This window comes from Camelina sativa, chromosome 4, assembly GCF_030686135.1.
Source record: "Camelina sativa cultivar CO46 ecotype springtype chromosome 4, ASM3068613v1".
In the NCBI taxonomy this organism is placed as follows: domain Eukaryota; kingdom Viridiplantae; phylum Streptophyta; class Magnoliopsida; order Brassicales; family Brassicaceae; genus Camelina; species Camelina sativa.
The window spans coordinates 31,435,675-31,458,424 of record NC_141883.1 but is presented as its reverse complement, the minus strand read 5'-3'; the positions used below and the strand labels follow the sequence as shown (position 1 = coordinate 31,458,424).

General features: G+C 35.1%; 5 protein-coding genes and 1 pseudogene across 7 annotated transcripts; 3 read left to right on the top strand and 3 right to left on the bottom strand.

The window, feature by feature from the left end:
- Positions 1 to 92: 92 nt before the first annotated feature.
- LOC104783031 (uncharacterized) lies at positions 93 to 3,744 on the bottom strand. 2 transcript variants are annotated; one of them, XM_087512039.1, is made up of 11 exons: positions 3,576 to 3,744; positions 2,786 to 3,436; positions 2,579 to 2,711; positions 2,071 to 2,177; positions 1,890 to 1,958; positions 1,583 to 1,698; positions 1,447 to 1,501; positions 1,162 to 1,282; positions 919 to 966; positions 701 to 795; positions 93 to 584 (listed from the first exon to the last, which is right to left on the bottom strand). In XM_087512039.1, the coding sequence occupies exons 3-11, from the start codon at positions 2,661 to 2,663 to the stop codon at positions 483 to 485; spliced, it is 798 nt and encodes a 265-aa protein (XP_087368165.1). In that variant the 5' UTR covers positions 2,664 to 2,711; positions 2,786 to 3,436; positions 3,576 to 3,744; the 3' UTR covers positions 93 to 482. The 2 variants fall into 2 exon arrangements, with proteins under 2 accessions (XP_087368165.1, XP_087368164.1); XM_087512038.1 differs by lacking the exon at positions 3,576 to 3,744 and having other exon boundaries at positions 2,911 to 3,321.
- Positions 3,745 to 5,541: 1,797 nt separating this feature from the next.
- On the top strand, positions 5,542 to 8,096 carry LOC104783029 (uncharacterized). Its single transcript, XM_087512037.1, has 5 exons — positions 5,542 to 6,147; positions 6,232 to 6,627; positions 7,140 to 7,232; positions 7,327 to 7,466; positions 7,548 to 8,096. The coding sequence occupies exons 1-5, from the start codon at positions 5,719 to 5,721 to the stop codon at positions 7,993 to 7,995; spliced, it is 1,506 nt and encodes a 501-aa protein (XP_087368163.1). The 5' UTR covers positions 5,542 to 5,718; the 3' UTR covers positions 7,996 to 8,096.
- Positions 8,097 to 10,273: 2,177 nt separating this feature from the next.
- LOC104783028 (putative WRKY transcription factor 12) lies at positions 10,274 to 12,463 on the top strand. Its single transcript, XM_010508106.3, has 4 exons — positions 10,274 to 10,800; positions 10,909 to 10,997; positions 11,302 to 11,472; positions 12,053 to 12,463. The coding sequence occupies exons 1-4, from the start codon at positions 10,558 to 10,560 to the stop codon at positions 12,213 to 12,215; spliced, it is 666 nt and encodes a 221-aa protein (XP_010506408.1). The 5' UTR covers positions 10,274 to 10,557; the 3' UTR covers positions 12,216 to 12,463.
- A 3,465-nt stretch (positions 12,464 to 15,928) lies between these two features.
- LOC104783027 (cyclin-U4-1-like) lies at positions 15,929 to 17,327 on the top strand. Its single transcript, XM_010508105.3, has 2 exons — positions 15,929 to 16,491; positions 16,850 to 17,327. Exons 1-2 carry the CDS (start codon positions 16,151 to 16,153, stop codon positions 17,109 to 17,111), a joined length of 603 nt encoding a protein of 200 aa, XP_010506407.1. The 5' UTR covers positions 15,929 to 16,150; the 3' UTR covers positions 17,112 to 17,327.
- Positions 17,328 to 18,367: 1,040 nt separating this feature from the next.
- LOC104783026 (uncharacterized) lies at positions 18,368 to 20,108 on the bottom strand. The gene is made up of 2 exons (XM_010508104.3): positions 19,476 to 20,108; positions 18,368 to 19,299 (listed from the first exon to the last, which is right to left on the bottom strand). The coding sequence occupies exons 1-2, from the start codon at positions 20,055 to 20,057 to the stop codon at positions 18,532 to 18,534; spliced, it is 1,350 nt and encodes a 449-aa protein (XP_010506406.1). The 5' UTR covers positions 20,058 to 20,108; the 3' UTR covers positions 18,368 to 18,531.
- An 805-nt stretch (positions 20,109 to 20,913) lies between these two features.
- Positions 20,914 to 22,617, bottom strand: LOC104784406 (uncharacterized; annotated as a pseudogene). Its single transcript, XR_015596211.1, has 2 exons — positions 22,022 to 22,617; positions 20,914 to 21,940 (listed from the first exon to the last, which is right to left on the bottom strand). The product of XR_015596211.1 is annotated as an uncharacterized LOC104784406 (transcript).
- Between the last annotated feature and the right edge of the window lie 133 nt (positions 22,618 to 22,750).

Genomic DNA, 22,750 nt, shown 5'->3' with positions numbered 1-22,750 from the left:
AATATATATTACGCGTTTGGAATTCGTATTCAACGTGATAGATAAACAATAAAAGCTTTCAATCTTAGCGTTTTCTTAAATACACAAACATATAAAGTTTAACCCCATGTCAGAGTCCTTTACGGAGACTGCTTTTGAATTTAGAGAAAAACCAATTCTCACACAATCGTCTTTGCGTACATCAATCAATACTAAGAAACCTGAACAGTTGCTAGAAAACAAATCCATTTTAGCTACACACTCCTTGCAACCAAACACACCCCCCAACCAAATTGACATTTATCGCAACCTCTCTCTTTTTCTTGTTTTAATATAACAAGTAACTACTCGGTGTTGGAGTTGTTTCTTAGCACCACCAAACACAAAAAAAGGTCAAAGAAGCGAAAGCATTGACGAGGAAAAGTAAAGAGTGAACAGAGCAACCTTGTGTTATTTAAGTGGTTAGTGACTCTTCTTCTTACTATTTATTATCATTATAAGGGCTATTGAGTGAGAAGAGCGTAGGAGGGTAAATCCTCAAGATGCATAATGTCTTCCAGCATCAGCTCTCTCTCCAGCTGTCTCCTTGTTGATTTCATCACCGTCTGTTTCACCCACATAACATCATCTCATGTTACCAAATTAAGTCATATATTGTTATGACCAACAAAATATCTTCTCTCTGCAACAACAATACATAGATATGATTACAGGTACTTACATTGAACTCCATGTATGAGGCACGCATTGAAAGCCATTGCTGGTCCATTAGCTTGAATGCAATGCAATAAAGAAGGTCAAAGGCATATTCGTTCTCTGCCAACCCAAAAAAAACACACTTATCTAAATCAGTGTCAAAATCCAATTAATGCACCATGTGTGCAAAAAGGCTTTTCAATTTGGCGATCAGATTCGATTTGGCAGTGTGTGAGAGATTACCAGAAAGAAACTTCAGAAAAGTTGCCCCAACAATTGTTCGTGGCTTCACTGAAAAAGTTTAAAAGGATATAATTAGTGAACCCACTTAATTATCTCAATACACTACTCATAATCAGAATGACAGGCAATCATGCAAGAGGATTCTATAGTAATGGATTTCCAAATTTTATGGCTTGAGATGTCAATAGCAACAATAATAACAATCATGAATCACGGTAAGTAAATTCCTGTGACTGTGTATACCTGCTTCAAGGTCGAGCATTTGTATGAGCATGAATGTTAAGTTGATACCAGCAACAGCAAAGGGGTATTCCCACACAGATCGATCCCCAACCTGCTTCCTCAGAAGGTCCTGAAAGGATTTCTGCAGCATATAGACATATGGCGTTTAAAACTAAGTAACGAAAGTGCAAGTGAAGCAGTGTCAATGTGTAATCGAGAAATATCTGGTGCATGATAAATGAAATTTTTAAAGGAAATTTAACTCATTCTTTTTCTGAGATGTTTGTATCTAGTATATAGGTATACCTGAAAGTTCCTAGCGAAGTACAGCAAGTTTTCAAGAGATATGAAACCACCACCCCTGCCAGATGCACTGTAAGTTAAAGTGTACAGCTGCAAGAAATAATTATAACACAAATGACGAGGAAAGTCAGTATTATACCTAAAATCTGTTGACGGATCTTTGCCCTGCCAACCCATCTCTTTCCATTGCTCAGATATTAATCCATGAAGTTCTTCTTCAGGAAAGGCAAGTTTCCACAGCTCTCTCAGAGCTTCCTAAGAGCGTATGACGAAGCAAAAAATGTAATCATCAAAGCTGATTTCATTTGAATTTATGATGCTCGCTTACAGTAAAAAGGTCAAGGGATGAAAAAATGCAGCATGCTACCATCTCCAATTGATGATTTAAGCCCAATTGTTTTAATGAGAAAATCGTAAAAGCTTTAAAACCCTCAAGGAAAGTGTACCTGATGCAGGGGAATAGTACTATCGTAGGCTACGTCAATGCGGCTCTGCAAACTTTGCAAGCATTCCTCCTGCAAGTTTCAAAATAGGGTGGAAGTTATTGGATACTTGTAGCCAGCTAGCTAATGACAAACACTGTTATGTTATTGTAGTGAACTGGAACAGTGGAAAAAAAAAGAGTACCTGAGCAGGTGTTAGATCAAAGGTGGAATTTGCGTCACTATCTCTTCTCTGAGCACAGACACAGGATAGACCCCTGCCTAACCAAGCTGCTGATGGCACAGCCTCAGCTGTAAGTAAACAAATTAAACTGGCATCAAAATGGAGCTTCAAAAGATTTTCAGAAATTGATTGAATGTCTGTAGTAAGTATAAACCTCTAACACATACAACTCCCACTAAGCATCAGAAGTCTACAAAACCACCACACACATATACTAAGGTTTTTAACACACATGCTCCTTGACAACAAACTGGAATCTTAGTGAACGATGAAAGTTAAGGCATGCAAAGAGGTGAACTACTACTACCTAAACCCTAGAAACAAGCTGAATGATCAAAAACATAGACCCAGAAACCAAAGCAATGCGCTCAAAAAAAAAAAAAGAAACTCAGTTAGTACGAAACACAAAATTTCACCCCAAAAAGAACAAATGCAACCGCCAGATAAAGAGACTGAGAGATGAAAATACCAGATGATGGATTGTAAACGGTTCCTCGTTCGAGACCCTGAGAAATCCTCCTGACAGCTACGAACGAGCCTTCTCTATCATCCATCTCTCAATCCGATTCACCTCAGAATCTCCCCATCTCTTTTGTATCACCCTGCGAACAATCAAAATAGCTTCATCAGCAATCGAATTTGAAAAAAACTAATCAAAATACAAACCAATCGGAACCTGATCAAATCCCAAACGCAATGCGAATCACACAAAAAAAAAACATCACGATTGATACAGCGGCGGAGAACTTCAACAAAAAAAAAAAAAAAGAAGAAGAAGAAGTGAGAGAAGAATTCAATCACCGTCTGAGAAATCGCGAACTCAAACCAATCGAATCAAAAGGAACGATCAACCTCTCGAAACTATGGAAACAGAGAAGAGAGAATCTTGAGCGCGACGAAAAAAAATACAAGCACGAAGAAAAACAAACTATGGGGGTTTCCAAGATCTAGTGTGAGTGCCGCCGGATTTTATTGGCGATTGAGATAATAATCGGACGGAAAAAAAAAAAAAAAAGATCTCCTTATTTGGCCGTTTCTTTCTTAATATTCTTTAGTTTCCCCTTCTTTTTTCTTCGGAAAAAAAAATAAAATAGAGAAAATGGGAATTTTATAGTTACGTCATTGTAACGACGGGCAGGGCTGGTGGGAGAGTCCAGGTGTCATATATTATTAGGCTCCCGCGCGTGTACTTCAATCCTTATCAGCCTCGTCACAAGTCGGAAAAAAAAGGTGACTGGTTAGGTCACGGCGCATTTGGTTAATTAATTTTGCCACTTTAGTCAAACGTCAACGACTTCTAATCTTTTTTTATTAATCATTGATACCCCTGTAATATATGACAAAACAAAAATAATATGGTTGAGCTAAAGCTGTTATAATTAGTTCAACAAAATTATCATAGATGTTATTTTAAATGTCAAATTGCATGTACATTGTAGTTTTAATGAGTTTAAGATCAAAATTACCTAAAAATGTCATCACGGCGCCGGTCGGGGACAATTGCAATAGGCAAGGTGGGATGAGATGAGCCATCTATATGTTTTGATGGGTGAAGTTTAACTAAAAGCCGGCCTCTGTTATAATTTACTCTCTTTGGTTTTTATGGTCCACGAGATTGTAAATCAATCATATGTCGAACATGTGACATGTCTCTAAGGAGATATTTTTTGTTTTAATTTTTATATGAAACTTTTTTGGAAATATGCTACATTTACAGCTGAAAATTCAGAAACAAACTCTTTTTTGACATTCTTTTTTTTTTTGTTTTTTTTTTGTATAATATTGCTGAAATCTCTAGATTTCTAGAGCTTACGGTACGTGTAATCTATTCTAGTCCACGTGATTTAGCGTGAATGGAACTCATTACTCATGACTGGTCATTAGCATTCAACACTTTGGACGACCACATCATTCACACTCCTTTTCAGAACATTCTTTTCTCTATCCAACTAAATTAACAATTTTCTATTCAATTTGGGTTATTTGAATTCTACTTTAGTGTTTTCCTAGATCTCAAAGTATGAATATACAATAGTTTTTATACCTACAAATTAAAAAGCGATCATCCTTTCGTGGTAGGAAAGGAGCACGAACATAGATAATTGCCACCCCTTTACTTGAACTTTAAGTAATTGCTGCGAGCTTTCTATCTACGTGTATTATCAAATACCATACATATCATTTTTTTTTTTTTTTAAGTTTTTTATTGGGTTAGTGAACAACATACAAATTATCTTCTATGAAAGAAATCTGATCATCATACTTTCATACGTACGTAATGATCATCATAACTATAATCGCGCGCAAGGAAAAGACTCGAAGCATGGCTCCTCTCACTTTCAAGTAATCATGTCAACTACTTTATCGAATTGTCTCATAAAAATATTTCAAATATTGGTAAACCAACCTTATAATGCTATCTCAGATATATATGAGTTTAATTTTTGTATTAAAAGTAAAATAATTATACATATCTTATGTGTATGCATGAGTCACTGTATAAATTGTCAAACCTATTTTCAAACCAAAACTTACAAAACAAAACCTAAATTTTCTAATCAAAAAAATCCGGAAGATATAATATATGACAGACAAAACTGTAAGATTGCTCTTGAATGAGTAACATACAATTGTAAATATTGACTAAAAAACCAAATTTGCAAACACAACTATTCAAATATTATGATCTTTTATTCAAAATATCGTCATCATAGAAACAATAAATAAATTGGAAACTATGAAACTACGGCGACACAACGGTACAACTACCGTTGCACCAGTTGGAATAGATATCTAATATCTTCTTTTGAATCTCAACACTGATTTACTTTGAGATTTGGTCAAAGCTATTTAGTTTATGGCCTTCATGTAATGTTTCTCCCGCTGTCGAATTTGTCAACTAATTGTTTATTAATTTCAATGTTTCTTTCCTTTTAATGTATACTATATTTTTTATGACTTTCCTTTAGCTTTACGCCAAAATAAAAATTAAAAAACCTACTCTCCGATGACCTCTGTCTGGTCATGCTTCATTCGCCAATGCATCATTTTTATAGTTTCAAAACAATTATTAGAAAATAAAACCATCAATCCGAAAAATTCGTCTTAATGTTAGTTTTTCAATGTCTTGAACTCTTGATCTCTCCAGTATGCATGTATATTAGTAGTACTAATTGATAATTAATTAATACACGAAAAAGTTATCAACATTGTTTTAAAAAAATGAGATTGAAAAAGTCATGATTACACCTTTTAAGCTTAAAAAAGAAAGAAAGAAAAAAGACTACTTTTAAAAACACCTTGTGGTCCATTAACTTTGTCGGCCTTAAAGGAAACGTCGATCACCAGTAACCTTCCTAGCCAATCACAGTTTATTTCCCCAAAACAAAAAAAGATGCTATATTGATATTTTCCACCCCTTATTGTATGATCGATCATACTTTAGACAATTAAAAGGCGATATTGAATATTATGGGCCTAGGCCTGTATCAAAGATTTATCTACTTCTAAATATTATGGGCTTAATTCTGTAATGACGGCCCATTTATTTATCAATATTGTTTTCAACGCGATCGAAGTAAATTTTGTGTTTCTCTCATCTTCTTCGATATGATTCTCCAGAAAACGATGCAAACGCCATCTCTCCATCTCTGCAAAAGCTTCACTTCTTCTTCTCCACTCTCATGTCACAACCACAATCTATGCTTTGGATTTCAAAACGCTCTTCTTGTTCCTTCAATCTGCAATCTCCGGCGGCGAAACAATGCCGGCGAGAGAAAAATCGTGGCGCAGGGATCCAGACCAAACGACGGAAATAGCCGTCCGGCGGGAAACAAAGGGAAAGTGACTATGAAAGGTAACAAAGAGAATACATGGAGCGTAGATAACGAAATGGCGGAGAAGGATAAGCGTAAGGTGAAGCCAAAGGGAAGAAGAAGAGGGAAGAGGTTAGGTGGAGGAGGAAGGAAGGGTAAACATGGTAGGGTTTTGGTTTCGGGGACGATGTTGATCGAATCTGAGACTGTTCTTCAAACCCAGGTTTTCGTATTTCTTCAATTTCTCAGATTTCGTCTGTGAAATTAGCTGTATTGTGATTAGAAATTGATGAATTTGATTTCTTAGGAACCTGTGATTAAGCCAGTTTGGAGGACGTTTGCGAGTAGTGTAAGTGGGATTTGGAAAGGTGTAGGAGCTGTGTTCTCTCCAATTACTGCACAGATGGAACCTATTGAAATTGGGAAGAAGAATGAGAGTCTTTATGATTGTTATACTCTTACTAAGATTGAAGCTTTGTCATCTCATTCTACTACAGAGTCTGAGATACAGAGGAAGATCAATTGGGTTACTTTGAATCCTCATGGAGAGTTTTTCCAGATTGGTGAGAGTAAAGAGGAGATATTGGTTGATCACACTGGTGTAGATAGCCGTTTGCCTAAGTTTGAGTCTTTCAACTTAAAAGCAAGTGATATCATGGAAGAGGATTCTATGGTAGACGAGCCTGGCCTCGTTTACTTTGAGGTATGGCTCAATCTTAGAACCATTGGTTGATCATCTCTCTTACATAGTTTTCATGGAAGCTACTAGTATAGCTCGCATTCTCCCTTCTTTTGGCTGAGATAATGGATGTTGTTATTGGCCATGAATGTTTACAAGTTTTTAAGTGGTTTTTGAATTCTAGTTTCTATTTTTTAGATTTTAGATTTTGGTTTATGGTTTTTAGATTTTATGTTAAAAATTTATTAAAAAAAGAAAAACAGAAAAAAGAATTCAAATCACGCTTGAAAATGAAAAACTAGTAAAACATAGATTTTGGTTTTTCTTAAAATCTGGATTCCCTAATTTTTAGTAAATCTGATTTTTTCATAATCTTGATTGGCTTTAAAGTAGATTTTTGAAAAATCTAAAACCAAAAACACTTTTAAAATCTACAGCCATTCAAGGCCATTGTCTTTGTGGTGGTGGGGTTAGAATCGGATTTTTTGCATTGTCTAGGTTTCATCCCTTAATGTTTCCATTTGTGTGATACGCAGGATGGATCGTATTCCAGAGGTCCAGTTACAATCCCTGTTGGGGAGATGAGTGAATCGAACTATTACCTCACTCCAACTTTCAAGTTTGAACAGGTATGTCTATTTTGGTCTATTTTAATATTGTCAAGTTTGGTCCTTTTCCGCATTTTAAGAGAGAAGAATTGGCTCATTGCTCCTTCTTGTCCAGTGTTTGGTGAAGGGTTGTCATAAGAGACTGAGAGTAGTCCACACAATAGAATTCGCCAATGGTGGCGCAGATATACAGATAATGAGAGTTGGTGTTTATGAGGAACAGTGGGTTAGTCCTTCAAATTATGAAGAACAAAGGTAACTCCGCGACCTGTGATTTATCATTCTTCTCTATGGTATGTCAGTGTCGTCTCTGACCCTAAGTGGTTCATGTCTCAGTGACAACGACGCACCATTGGAGTTAAAACCATTCTCACAGAGGAAACGTATACAACCATCAGAACTGACAGGATCATGGAAAGTATTTGAAGTAAGTGCAACTCCTCTCTATGGAGATGAAGCCGAATTCGAGCAGCCAGGTGAAAGCACTCCAGTTGTGTACTTGTGCACAGAAGCCCTGAAGAGAAGGAATTTGCCGGAAACATATGTGTCGTTTGGAGAGGAAGAGATGATTGATATGCAAGATGTGTCCGTGATGTGGCTACCAGGTGGTGTGACTGCTTACGTGGATGTGAAGAAAGATGGAGTGTTGTGCGTTGGAGTTGGGTGGTATTCAGATGAAGGGATCAATCTTGTGATGGAGAGAGACTATGATTTGGATGGGAATCTTAAAGAAGTTAGATCCAAATCCGAAATGAAGAGACGATGGACAGAAGAACCCAAGTAAAAGATCCTCTGTTTCAGACTTATGTTTGTTTACTCATAAGTACATATAAGTAACAGTAGCCGATGTTTTTGGTAAAGCAATAAAATTGTCTTTTTTACTAATGGACGTCACCATTTAAACCACCGTACTTATGCCGGCGGCGTAAGTTCCTCCGGAGAAAGTTTATTGAACTTGTGCCCCAACTTGGTAATTTGCTTGATAGGCCAATTGGGCCTGAAATTTAAAAAATTGGGGCTAGGGTTTATTACCCACTGGATCTTACCAGTTACCCACATAATTCATTACTTCCTTTGTTAGCTTAGCTGGATAAATCCACAAAGTTTGATTTTAGAGTAAAAAACAAAATATTAGAATCCGTGATAAACAAACTATAAATAGTAACGAATGTTAAACTCCTTTTGTGTTTGATAACTAAACTGATCTTTAGGTGTGTATATATACAACTGACAAGCTCGTCTTTTCACCTACACTTTGAATTTCAAAGAAGTAAAAGAAAAAAAAATGGAATGAAGAAAAGAAAACGAAAGGAGAATGGAAGAGGGGAGACAAAGTGGGAACCTACAAGAGAGAAAAAAAAAAAAAGATGCCTTAGAGAAATCTCACCATCATTAAATTTGGAAATTCCTTACGGATTTGATTGAAACGTGTAATCATTGTTGCATGGAATTCATCCCCCTATTATGTTAATTGTTAACCTTTACTAATATATATGTCTCTCTTTGTCTCTTTTCTCAAACTATGATCTTACAATTTAATCAAATGTCCTCCCCTCTCATTTGTATATTTTTGATTATGTTTACATCTAACATAATATAAAGTTTTATTTTTATCAAAATCATTTTTCAGAAGGAAAACGTTTCGATATTTATATCTTGTGTTTGTGTTTACAACTTAGAAAGAAAAGAAAACTAAAGCTTTAGTAAAGCGATAGTTTTCATACATGCACAAATAATTTTTTTCTACCTGAAAACCAACGATACTCTTGGTGTCGGTAACTCGGTAATCATAAGATCAATAATAATCTGATGGTAATCTATTTTAATTTCTTTAATGGCTATTTAAGCAAGTGTTCCTCCTTATGATGATAGTTAATTACGGAATAGATTGGACCGGTTAAATAAAAAAAGGTAAAATTTAATCCACCTCAGTCGTCATGTTTTATATGGTTTGTCAAAAAAGAAGATTAAAAAATGTTATATTAGTCGTTGTTGCTTTGTGTTGCTATTGTGGAGGAAGTTGGCCGGCTCTTTTCCTGGGGTGTTTATGTGTTGTTGTGTGTAGTTATCAGTTATCACAGTAAGAAATCATTTTGTTTTACACACCACACGTTTGAAAATACAATTATCATGTAACGATGATTATATATATATATATAAGATAGATTTGATTTAGTTTAGTTAGTTAGTAATCTACAAAGAGTTAAATAGTAATCGGATTTAAATGATCAACCAATTATATTCAGCCGATTAATTGGGTCGATAATTATACAATCAGTATAAATAGATGAGAGAACAATGTTTAGATGTTTTGGGTAATCTGATTGATAATGTCTACCGAGTTTTGGTTTTCGAAACATTGTAATGCATAATTTATTGTTAATTGTGACTTTTCAATAAATGATGTAAACATATGCTAATGAAAATTATTGGGATTAATTTACAAAAAAAAAAAAATTAGGAAGGTGGATTCGACATGATTTTGGGAAGAGGTAACTTTTGTGGGTGTCGTTTCCATCATCAGCTTTAGGACACATCTTGAGATGGATGGAAGCTTTGATGTACCTCCACCACACTCGATTACCTTCTTGACAATTTTCTCTCTCTCTACATCTCCAAAAATTTTAAATTGGCATGTGAAACGAAAAATGTGTTCCTTTATTTATTTAATAAATAAAACATCCCAAATTTGTTAAATTTATTAAGATAAAAATCTTTACGCCATATGAATTTCTTAGGTTTTTGATTCCTGTTTGAACATAAAAAATAAAATAAAAAGGTTTTTGATTCCTTAGGTTGCTTCAGAAAGCTGATCATGATAATAGTTCAAAACTCCCAACCTTCTTTTGGCCTCATTATGGAATGGTTAGGTTTATAATTAACGATGTAAGTTACTTGCGTAAACAAATGAAAGTAGAGTCGTTAATCATCTAATTAAGTAGACAATAAGCGGTGATAGGAATAATACATTCGGAACATCATTATCAATATATTGTAGAATCGTTGGAAAGAGTCGTAAATTAAAAATATATAATGGAATGGATTTTAGTTTTGTTAGCGATATGATCTATAAACATTATAGAACACCTTCACATGAAGTTGACTGCCAAAGAAGACACGAATGGTACAAATGATATGCTTGGAGGGTCTTTGACACGTGTGGGGGACATACATACGAAACCCTACCCTTCTATATGAAAGCAAGAGAAGATAAACCGTCGAAGTAACATTTATAGCTTTAATCATATTTATAAAAAAGAAAAATAAGTGTCATACACTATTTCAATTTGATACACAATAGTCAACATAAGAAAAAAAGAACAGGAAAGATTTAAGAATAAAAACAATGGAAGGAGGAGGAGGAAGAAGAGTAGTAGTCAATAATTACGATCTACACCAAGTAACATCGTCGACGACGACGATTCAAGAGAATATGAACTTCCTCATTCCTTTTGAAGAAACCAATGTGTTAACCTTTTTCTCTTCTTCTTCTTCTTCCTCTTCTCTCTCTTCTCCTTCTTTCCCCATTCACAACCCTTCCTCTAGTACTACTACTCATACACCTCTAGGGTTTTCTAATAATCTTCAGGTCTTTGATCTCTCTTTCTATACACATATATATGATGATCTTGATTATTTGTATTTTAACTATTGTTTGATTGATCTTAATTTGGAAAGTTTAATATGATTTTTGTAGGGTGGAGGACCCTTGGGATCAAAGGTGGTTAATGATGACCAGGAGAATTTTAGGGGAGGAACTAACAATGATGCTCATTCTAACTCTTGGTAATCTATCTCATTAGATTCGAAGATGAATCCTTTTTCTACTTTTTTTTTCTTCGCCGTGAATCCTTCTTCGTTTTTTTCATCAATAACTAATCAATAAAGTTATGAATTTATATTTCCTTTTTTTTTTTTCTATCCAATGTTTTCGGTATCTTCAACATTCCTCCTGCAATTTGTTGAGTTTCAATAGAGTTATAAACTCTCTATATACACAAAGACTTATGACATAATTATTAGATTAAACCTTCTTAATTAAGGTAAAAATAATGTTTCTAATACATCATAAGAGTTATTGCATTTGCAGGTGGAGATCAAGTAGTGGGAGTGGAGATATGAAGAACAAAGTGAAGATAAGGAGAAAACTTAGAGAGCCAAGATTCTGTTTCCAAACAAAAAGCGACGTTGATGTTCTCGACGATGGCTACAAATGGCGTAAATATGGTCAGAAAGTTGTCAAGAACAGCCTTCATCCCAGGTAGTTTTTAACACCACCACATATATGTGACTGACTAATCAACCCTATTAGTCTTAATTAACTTTACAATAGTTTCCTAATGTAACATTTGCTTACTTAGATACTCGATCGTATAATCACATCTATTGATGCATGATTGATAGTTTCGTAAAAGCTGAGGTGAGGAACTTAATTTTTGGTGCATCATTATATTCTCTCATTAGACTCATGTGGAACCTTAGCTCAACTGCTCAAGTACTAGGCATGACTGTTTATACCTTCTTATACGTACATATGTATTTCATATTTATTTAGAATATTTCTTGTATGTAGAACGTAGGTTGCAGTTTAATTTAGTATGTATCGTACCGTACGTCCCTCGAGGGCTGTCATCATCATCATTAAGAATGCAAACAATATTTTCTATTTTTACCTCTTTTTAATTTTATTGTGCCATGTGATATACACATATTTCCAACTATCTTTTTTGCATAATTTCACACGTTTGTTATTTTGTATGTTTAATTGAATAATCTTATTATTTGCGTCAAATGATGTGTACTACTAGTGAAAGAAAATAAATGTGGAAATATATATACAGGAGTTATTACAGATGCACACACAACAACTGTAGGGTGAAGAAGAGAGTGGAGCGACTGTCGGAAGATTGTAGAATGGTGATTACTACATACGAAGGTCGTCACAACCACATTCCCTCTGATGACTCCACTTCTCCTGACCATGATTGTATCTCTTCTTTTTAACCTCTCTCTCTCTCTCTCTCTCAATCTATATCTATATATAGACAGATATCTAAATATATATATGCACATACAGATGTGTGATATATTGCCTAGCTATTTGATATTGCATGTATTCTTCATGAGCATGTCATCAGTTATTATACACATATTCTTGACTTGTTGCATATAGACTTATGGTATACATGATATGTAATAGTAATATATTGAACTTTGGTTGTTCATTTTGGTTAAAAACTTTCAGTGTGATAGATTTTTTGAGTTTTGACGCGGTGGAAAGAAATTAAATTTTGTTAAAGTGATTCTGAAGCAAAATACTTATCAGATGAAGACCACATTATATAGGTGCATGATTTCTTCTTTAATAGTAAAATGAATACTCGAACCACGGTTTGTTTAGACATGTTATATGTTCCCAATTCTGATACGATATAACTACTGTAGTTTTATATGTGAGCCATAAGAAAAAACACCAAAAAGGAACAAAGGTCAAAAGTTTTCAACTACAAGTAGTAACAACACTCAAGCCAACCTAGCTACAAATTAACTAGCACACATGGTCTATATATATCACATTGTTATTTAAAATTAGGGTATAATCTAGCTAGCTAGAAAACTTCTCTCCCTCTCTCGCCTAATGATGAAGATGTTATACTATAGATGATTGAATCATGCAGCCGGAGCGTAATCATAGATTACATCGTCGTCATCATCACCTTCGTTCTTGAAAGATGAAAATGCATTGTGACCATTGTAATAGAGAACCAAGTCAAACACTATAGACGACATCCTCTTTTCTTCGCTCTACTTAAGTGCAAAAAATCGTTAAGAAATATACAACTTTATTTGATTATTATACGTTGAGATGGTTACTTGTTGTATATATATTTATAGATGTTAAAAAGCATATTAAATGGCGAATGCCGAAGTCGCTGAAACTGAGTCAGGGCATGTGACTCGCTGCTTATCATGTGTGCCAGACACAAGTGGAGTGTGAGTAAACTGAGTAAGCCACCTATTTTGTGCCCTGACACATCTTTCGCTTTTTGTACATACATTATATATTGGTCCACCTCTTATTACACGATATGTTTAACACACTTCTCATTATATTATGATCTTAATGGAATAATAAATTTTTTTCAAGTAAAAGAGAGGAAGAAACGTAAAGTTCTTTTTTTTTTTTCTTTTGGATTTTAGTAAGAATTATAGGGTATTGATTCCCTCAACCAATAGCAACATCATGGCATCATGCATGGAACCTTGAGGGACAAAAGGAAAGATCTATGATCTGATGTATAGATTTGTTTTCGTTTATCTTCATTTCAACATTATTATGATCATTCTTTGTTTTCTCTTGGATCAACGTTACAAAACTTTCTATATAATTGGTTTTTGGGGAAAGTAAAAGAGATATTTTACTAGATTTTTTTGGGTTTTATCTTTCAATCAAACATTATTATATACTAGTAAAGATCTATTTTTTCATTCTCGGATCTCAACATTACAAATACTTTTTCTTTACCATTGGGGTTTTTAGGAAAGTAGAATCATAGGCAATAAACGGCCTGTGTTAGGCCCATAATCGGTTCAAAAGATAATCGTGAAGTGGTAAAATATATGAACGAAACTTAAATTTTTGTTGTTTTGTCCCTCTTTGATCGTGATGTGCATAATTTGCTTCTTGGGCCCTTTTGTGTAAGGAAGGCAACAACACCGACAATGTTTGTTTCTCCTTCTAATTTCTAAACCACAACGATTTTGGTTTATTTATTTTTCGAGGATATTTATAAGAAAAATGTCGTATGCAACATAAGATGAAATGGGATATGTATTAGTTAGGCCCACTAAATAAAAATGGATTGGTCAATATCTTCATAAAATCCTCAACAAACAAATATATATGATTTGGTATGATTTAAATAGTATATTTTGAAGAACAAACAAAAGAATTGGCTTGTAGAAGAAAATAAAAAATGCTTCTTTCGAATAAAATAAACTTTAAGTTCACAAATGAAATCGGAATTTTTAAAAAACTGTACATATGCAACCAAGAAATGTGGTCCATCCTTCTATGATTCAAAGACAAAAATTTATGCATTGACTAGACTAGGCGTATACTATATATCAATATTTAAATGTATCATAAAACGTAAATAATGTGAATTATATAATTATTTTAATCTTTTTAAATTTTATTTTGTTGATAACTAAAATGAGAGTATTTGAAAGATGGGGAGGGTCACATGGAGTAGCACATGGAAATTGGGTATGAAAAAGATACGAGACGCGAGAGACACGTTACGCAGTTATTGATGATCCCCAAATGCTCCAAACAAAAAACTACAGTATTTACTACGATAAAGATCTCTTTATTCTTGGTTCTCTCACGAGATATGCTATACTTTTTCATCACTCCAATCCCAATCAGTTAACATCTAACCTGGCTGTCATGTTTAATTAATTGTTTTTTTGTAAGTTCAGGTACTAATCAAGTATACGATCAGTACTTGCATCATACAAAAACCCCAAATAAATACAAATAATGCAGGTACATTATACAAGCATATAAACCTTGTAGTAGTAAAATTTTGTCTACTTCAGTTTGTAGTAGATCATGAGTGCATGAACAATATTTTTGATGTTTGATATTTAATGGTATTCGGAAAATTACTAACGTTATTAGAAAAATGCATCATTCGATTGCATATTACGTACGTAGCATGGTGAAGTACTTACAAACCATGAAAAATGTAACTCTATACAAAGAAAAAAAAAAGTAGAGAACCAGTATTTGAAAATGCGATAATCTAGGTCACGACGCTGTGTTCCTCGTATTTCCATTTCGGTAAGCACGATTAAATTTGAAACGTTCCAAAGGGGATGATCATTGATCGCACAAGTTGACATATCGTGGTCTGTAAAGTAAAGTAAAAAAAAAAGATCTTAACGTGAAACCTCTTTTTTTTGTGTGTGTGTTGGTCTTTTAAACTTTTTGGGTTTGCAGTTCTTAGAACTTTGTCTAAATGCGTCCAAATTAGCTGTCTTACTTTGCATCTTAGATTTAGATCGATCTACTATGTATTTTAGATCTTATATCTTTTCTTTTCCTAGCTATCAATTTTTTCTTTTCTTTTCTTTTGGGGGGTTATAAAGAAAGGATTAAATTTGATGTTACCAGATGGGAATTGATTCACACATTATTAGAAACACATGCATTTCGTTAGATCACTATCGTCGTGACTTTCTAAATTTAAATAGATTTCCCCCACATGTCATGTAACATGATGAGTATGGGATCCCATCTCCACATTACAAATAAAAAAAATTAAGACAAATCATACATCTTTCTCGTAATTTACATAATACTCCCGTATATATTTTTTTTCAACGTATGAATTATCCCAAATTAATCACATTACATAGTTTCATAAACATTAATTAGGATATATACGTTTATCTCCTTCGATTTGATATATCTTGTTTGATGTATTAATTATGTTTCCCTCTTGTTAGAACTTAAGTTTTCAAATTCAATAAATCATTAACTCAACTTCTTTTATAAAAACCCCACTTTTCCTTTTCTGTTCCATATACTAATGAGTTATTTATTTATTCATTTTGGTTTTTTTGGGTTCCACCGCCGACGGTGATAGAACAATTTGAGTAAATGACTAATGAATGTATAACACAACTGAAAAATTCAAAAGCGACACATTTCTAAAATTTAAATTGGATAAAAAACTTAAAATAATTACACTAATTTACTAAAATAAAAATAAAAAATACATAATAACTACCCAATATAACGACCAACTTAAACACACGCCATTAACAACAGAGCAGAGCAAAGAGAAGAAGACTCTTCTCCATCTCATCACACAAACAAGTTCTCTTTCTCTCTCTCTCTCTCTCTATTTCTCGTACACACAAAAAAAATGGCGGAACTTGAGAATCCAAGTGTAATGTCGAAGCTAATAGCATTCTTATCTTCATTGCTAGAGCGAGTTGCAGAGTCGAACGATCTGACCAGACGAGTCACGACTCGGTCACAGAGGGTCTCGGTGTTCCACGGACTGAGTAGACCGACCATAACGATCCAGAGCTATCTCGAGAGGATCTTCAAATACGCGAATTGTAGTCCTTCTTGCTTCGTCGTGGCTTACGTTTATCTCGACCGTTTCACTCACAGACAACCTTCACTTCCCATCAATTCCTTTAACGTTCATCGTCTCCTCATCACTAGTGTCATGGTCGCTGCTAAATTCCTCGATGATCTGTAAGTCAATTTTAAGAATTGAGCTCAGAATTCACTATCACAGTTAGAAAACCTCAATGGATGGTCCCCTGTTTCGTAACTGCTCTGTTTCTGAAGTTTTGTTTGAATTTCAAGAAAACTATAAATTTCATTTAATTTTTTAATTTTTGATCTGAGTTAGTTTTTCTCAACCACAGCTTTGATTTGAACAGTGAAACTTGAGTATTTTTTTTTTGTTCAGACATCATAATGATCAATCAATCAATCACTCCCCTGTTTTATGGCTACTCTGTTTCGTCCGTCCAGTGAAATAAAGATTCAATTTTTATAAAGTTTTCTGACTTGACACTGATTCACTAATTTGGATAATTTGAAACAGGTACTACAACAATGCGTATTACGCGAAAGTGGGAGGAATAAGCACGAAAGAGATGAATTTTCTAGAGCTGGACTTCTTATTCGGGTTAGGGTTTGAGTTAAACGTGACGCCAAACACATTCCACGCTTACTTCACTTACCTTCAAAAGGAAATGACTCTTCTTCAACCTCTATCTCTCGTTGTTGTCCCATCATCAAGATCTGTCATTACCTTCATCAATGACGATGAAGCTTCTCATCAGAAACAGCAACTCGCTGTTTGAGTTTCTCAACAAAATTCCAAAAAACAAACAAAAAATCTTAAAAAATCTTTTTTTGTCTCTTTTCCAAAACATTTTAATCATTTTCGCCTTTCTTATTTTTAATGAATCTGTGTAGATGATGTAGAGATTAGTCGGCAGGGACTCTTATCTTGTCTTAATCAATCTCTGATTAAGAATAAATAAGAAAATTCAAAATCAAACCAGTAAGTTCTTGTCTATCTCTATCTATATTTATATATTTAGTAATATAGATGTGGACAGATGGGATAATTCATCTTTACAGACTGGCTTGGCTATAGAATTTAAATGTCACTAGTTACCCCTCTAAACTTATATATACATAACTGAGATTTATATATATATATATATATATATATATATATATATATATGTTATGATTGTTTATGTTTTGTTTTGTCTGATATTCAAATTTTACCCATGTCAGATCAGAAACATGGGTTAATAATAAGTTATACAAGGTACAATAATTGGGATTGGTGAATAAGATTTGTTGTTTCTGGTTCTATAAAGGGAACAAAAGAACATGTGCAGAGCAGAGACGACAGAGTGTAACGATAGAGAAATTACATTCAAATAGCCGATCTTGAAATAGGCTAAAAGAGACGGTGACTTGTGAGAGCTTCTACAAATAATGCTTACTGACAAAACAAAACAAAAATAAAAAAAACTTACTTTTTGACTCAGGTTTCTTTAAATATACTACCAGTCAAGAACACAAACCAATCAAGATAGTTTGTAGAATAGAAAAAAAGAGAGGGGAATTGGAATTTGAAGATCAGTTACTGGACAGTATCCATTGATGCAGTAATCTTCTTGCCAAACACCTCAAGGTGCACTTAGTACGGCTTGATAAGTCGTTGTGGCTATCAGAATCGCCATAACCAGTAAGGCAGTAACACGTCGCGAACTTCGTTAGGTGAGACTTTATCTTTCTTGTACCACAAGTGATCTAGCTAGCCATTCTCTAATACCTGAACTGATTGTGTTAAGATCTCTTGATCTTACCGCTCCTGCTTTGTAGAGAATCTGATGAATCTGTCACCTCCATTAACGGATTCTTCTCCATCTCTCTTTTCTCTCTGCTACGTCCAAAACCCTTCATACGAGAGTTCAACGTTAAACACATGAAAAATTTCGACTTTGTCAAGTCAGAGCATTAGAGAAACAGAACATTTCAAAACTCCTCTACGTCTTCATGATTTAATTAATTTTATAAATCTCAAAAAGTCAAATTCACACGAAAAAATATGAGAGAAAACCCCATTTAAAAGATTACATTTTACAATGATAAATATAGAACAAAAAGAAAGAGAAAAAAACACACATACATAAGCAAATATGATGATAAAGAAACAACAACAAAGATGATTGAACTGAGATGAGTTGATTACAAAGAAAGTTAGAGACGCCTTGCAACCCGAAAAGCTTTAAGCAATGATTTGAAGAAGAGATAAGACTCACGAAGAACCAAGAGCGACGATACACTTAGAACCACCAGCCAAAATGTCTTCTCATTTGGTGCTATGTAGACTACTGCAACCAGATAAATAGCCACGATTGAGATAATGCAAAGCCTTATCCAATTTCTCAGAGGGAACCCTTTAGTGAGCAGCGAGATCATTGTAACCGAAGCGAAGAAGCCAATCGCGTTGAAGGTAGCGTAGAGAGTGAAGTCAACAGTACTGGCCGCCATGATTGCTTGTCCTTCAGTGCTGTTCCTCGAACCGAAATTGGTGTTTATGATTGGGGTTGTATTGTTGTTGTTCTGTGAGCCAGAACCACCACTTGAGTCTTCACCTCTGAAAGCTCCTGGAGGCTGAAGGACTCCAGTGAACGTAAGTGTTGCTATGAGTGTCGCAACAACCAATAGAGTTTCCCGCTTTTCAAGGGTGGAATTAGTAATCTCATAGTCTAGATACCTCTTTATCATACGTAAAGGGTTTCTACTACGGTCAATTGGTTTAAGGTTTTTACGTTTCTCATTTGCGTTCCTTGCTTCAGCTGTCTGAAAGATTTGAACAATCCTGTGCATTTCAGAAACACTTCCTCCTTCGGTTTCAATAACCACGTCGAGGACATCCTTTGGTGTTAACCAGCTTCTGTTTTGTTTGTTTACATCTACCGATCCGTGTAGTATTGCTTCCTCACCTATCAACATCTCCACAATCTGTAGACAGCAACGTTATTGAAATATATAGCAATTAGTACTGACGCTTATGCATGATCAAGTGTGAAACTGTCAAAGTTAACAATGGATATATTCGTTTTATATAATAAGATACTATCTAGATAAAAGTTTGGTTAGGTTTGTAAGTGATGAGTAAAGAAGAAGAAACTACTTGCCTGAAGCTGTTTCCCAAGAGTTGCAAGATGCAAGATTGTATTGCCTTCTCGATTTTCCTGGTTAACGATCCCCCATGATGTGTCACGGTTCTTGATCTCTAGCAACAACAACTTTGTAGCTTCCACTTGATTGTTCTTAACAGCAACATGAAGAGGGGTCTCAAGAAAAGCCGTTTGTTCCTCGAGAGATTCAGGGAAAGAGGAAACCAGCTCTTTAATGACCTCGATTCTTCCTCTCTGCGCTGCGCTGTGAAGAGGAATCAAACCGTCTTTGTCCTTCAAGAAGCAGAGATCACGTTTCTCGCCAACACTTAGGAGAACTCTCACAACTTCAATTTTCCCTGAGGCTGAAGCAATATGAAGAGGGCTAAACCCTTGTAGGTTCGGCTCCAGAGCTAAACCTTGGTTGTGACGCAAGATTTCCGCCGTGAATGCGGCTTGGCCGGTGAAAGCTGAGACATGGAGAGGATTCTCAGGAGATGAAAGAGAGAGACGCTCGAGAAGCAGAGGATCTTCTTGAAGGAGCAACTTGAGTGTTGTTATGTCTCCCGTACGAGCTGCATCAAACAATCTGTGGTCCATTCTTTCTTGAGTCCCAAGAGAATATCCAATCTATTAATGAAAGTTATCCACATTCAGACAAGTACACATACCTGTATATATAATACTACTAAGTAGTAAGTAAGCTGAAGAGAATGTGTAGTGATTAAGTTTGCAACCTGGTAAAAATACCTTACGTGTTTTTAATTATTGAATTTTAAACTATGTTATTCGGGCATAGTTATTTTACTCGGAAGATAAGAGAAACCCGATGAAAAGCTTAATACAGTATCACTAGATAAGCTAATTTATTGATATCACCGAATAATAAGGCAATTTGTTGGGGTGTTTCTCATTAATCGAAAAAAGCAAGTGCAATAAAATAGTTAAAAGCTAGTGTTAACACTTTCACTATCGAGATTCGAAAACAAGTCCTCACATGACATGTTTGTCGTGAAGATTCCTTACTTCTTATGCTTAATTAACACGAGGTTTATTACCAAAAAAATAATAATAACATGAGGTATATGAGTATGACACAGGCTGGATTAGATTCTTGCATACACTGGTTGCCGTTGGGGTTGATGGTGAAAATTAACGGGCCTGACTGACTTAAGATTAACCCTGATCAATCATTGCCCTGTTTCATGAATGCTCTGTTTCTGATGTTTTGTCTGAATCTCAAGAATTTTAATTTTTCAGCAGTGAAAATTGATTATGCTTGGTTCAGACATCATAATGATCATCAATCATTCCCCTCTTTTATGGCATCTCTGTTTCGTCCTCTCAAAGACTTTAGGGCTATGCAAATAAAGATTCAACTTTTATAAAGTTTATGATTTGACACTAATTCACTAAACCCTGAATATGCATGGTAAATTTAACACAAGTAAAGGGATTAGTTCAATACAGAAATCACATTCAAACAGCCAAAGAGGCTAAGAGACTCTGACTTGTGAGAGCTTCTACAAATAATGGTATACTGACAAAACAAAACAAAAATACTTACTTTTAGACTCATGTTTCTTCAAATGTACTACTCAAGAACACAAACCAACTCAAGATATGTATATAGACAAAAAAAGAGAGAGGGGAATTGGAATATGAGACTGTAACTTGGGATTTTATGAGGTGGTTGTGGTAGTAGTGCTTCTTAGAGGATAGATTTTGATTTTCTTGGCATGTTTTCTGATTAGACTTGGGATTCTCGCTACAGCGATAGGTAATACCACAGAAAGCACCATGAAGAACAAGCCTAATCCGAAGTTTGGAGAAAGTGCAGCCATTGCGAATCCATAGGTCAAGGCAACAGCAGTCAATGAAACTTGCAGCTCAAGGTAGAAAGGGAGACCTTTTGTGAGCAAAGAGATCAGTTCAGTAGAAGTGAAAAACCCGACCGAGTTTAAGAAGATGAAAATGCCGTAAGAGATCCAACTCTTTGATCCCATTATCGTTGTTCCTGCGTAGTAAACCGGTTTGATTTTGTTTTCCTTTATGTCAGTTAATTGACAGAATCCATCAATGCAGTAATCTTCTTGCCAGACACCTCCAGGTGGACTTAGCACGGCTTGATAAGTCGCTGTGGCTATCAGAATCGCGATAACCAGTAATACGTTGCGAACTTCGTTAGGTGAGACTCTGTCTTTCTTGTACTTGAAGTAATCTAGCCATTGCTTGTGAGTCATCAGGGATTCTTCTGACGCTTTTGTTTCATTTTCTGTCGTTGTTGTTGCTTGCCTTGTGTCGAGATCTCTTGATATTACAGCTCCTGATTTAATGAGGATCTGATGAATCTCCACGTCTTCTGGTTCACCTCCAAAGTGAAGTAACACATCAAGAGGTGTCAAGCCATTGGAGTTTAAAGAGTTCACTTCAATAAAATCTTGTGGGATTGTGTTTTTAGAGCCAAGCAACAAGTCAATCACCTGAAAATTGCAATCTCATATTAATCCGCAAAAAACAACAATCGAATTCGAAAACCAACTTAAGTTAGAGAAGATTGGTACCTCATACTGTCGTTTTTGAACAGCTAAGTGTAAAACTGTGTTCCCTCCGTTGTCTTGCTTGTTTAACACACAAAGCTTATCAAATTCCTCAAGACGTTCCAACAAAACAACGAATCCATCGAACTGATAGTACCTAACCGCAAGATGTCTCTCCACGGGCAGTGATTTCTTCAAGAGACTTCGGATTTGCAGACACTAACTCATCAAGAACACGAACTCTTCCTCTCATAGCAGCGTAATGAAGAGGAATCTTTCTATCTTTACCTTTGATCAAACAGATCTCACCACTTAGCTTCTCCAAAAGCTCTCTCACGACTTCAACGTGGCCCATGGATGCTGCTATATGCATAGGAGTAAACCCGTCTTTATTCAATTCTCTTCCGTGACTCTCTCTTAGTTTGAGGATTTCTCTTACGAAACTAAAGTGTCCGTACGTGGAGGCAATATGTAACGGCGTTTCTTCGCCGTTCACAACAATAACTTCGAGCAGAGTAGGATCGGATTCCGTTGATCGGAGTAAATACTCGACATCTCCCTTTCGAGCAGCCTCCATTAACGGATTCTTCTCCATCATCTCTCTCTCTCTCTCTGTTAAGTTTTCTCTCTTCTTTCTGCTAAGTCAAAAACCTCTTTGCAAGAGATTGAAACATTAAAAATTTCTCTTTCTGCTAAGTCAAAACACCTCTTTTGCAAGACTTTGATTTGAAACATTAAAAACAGATGTCCAAG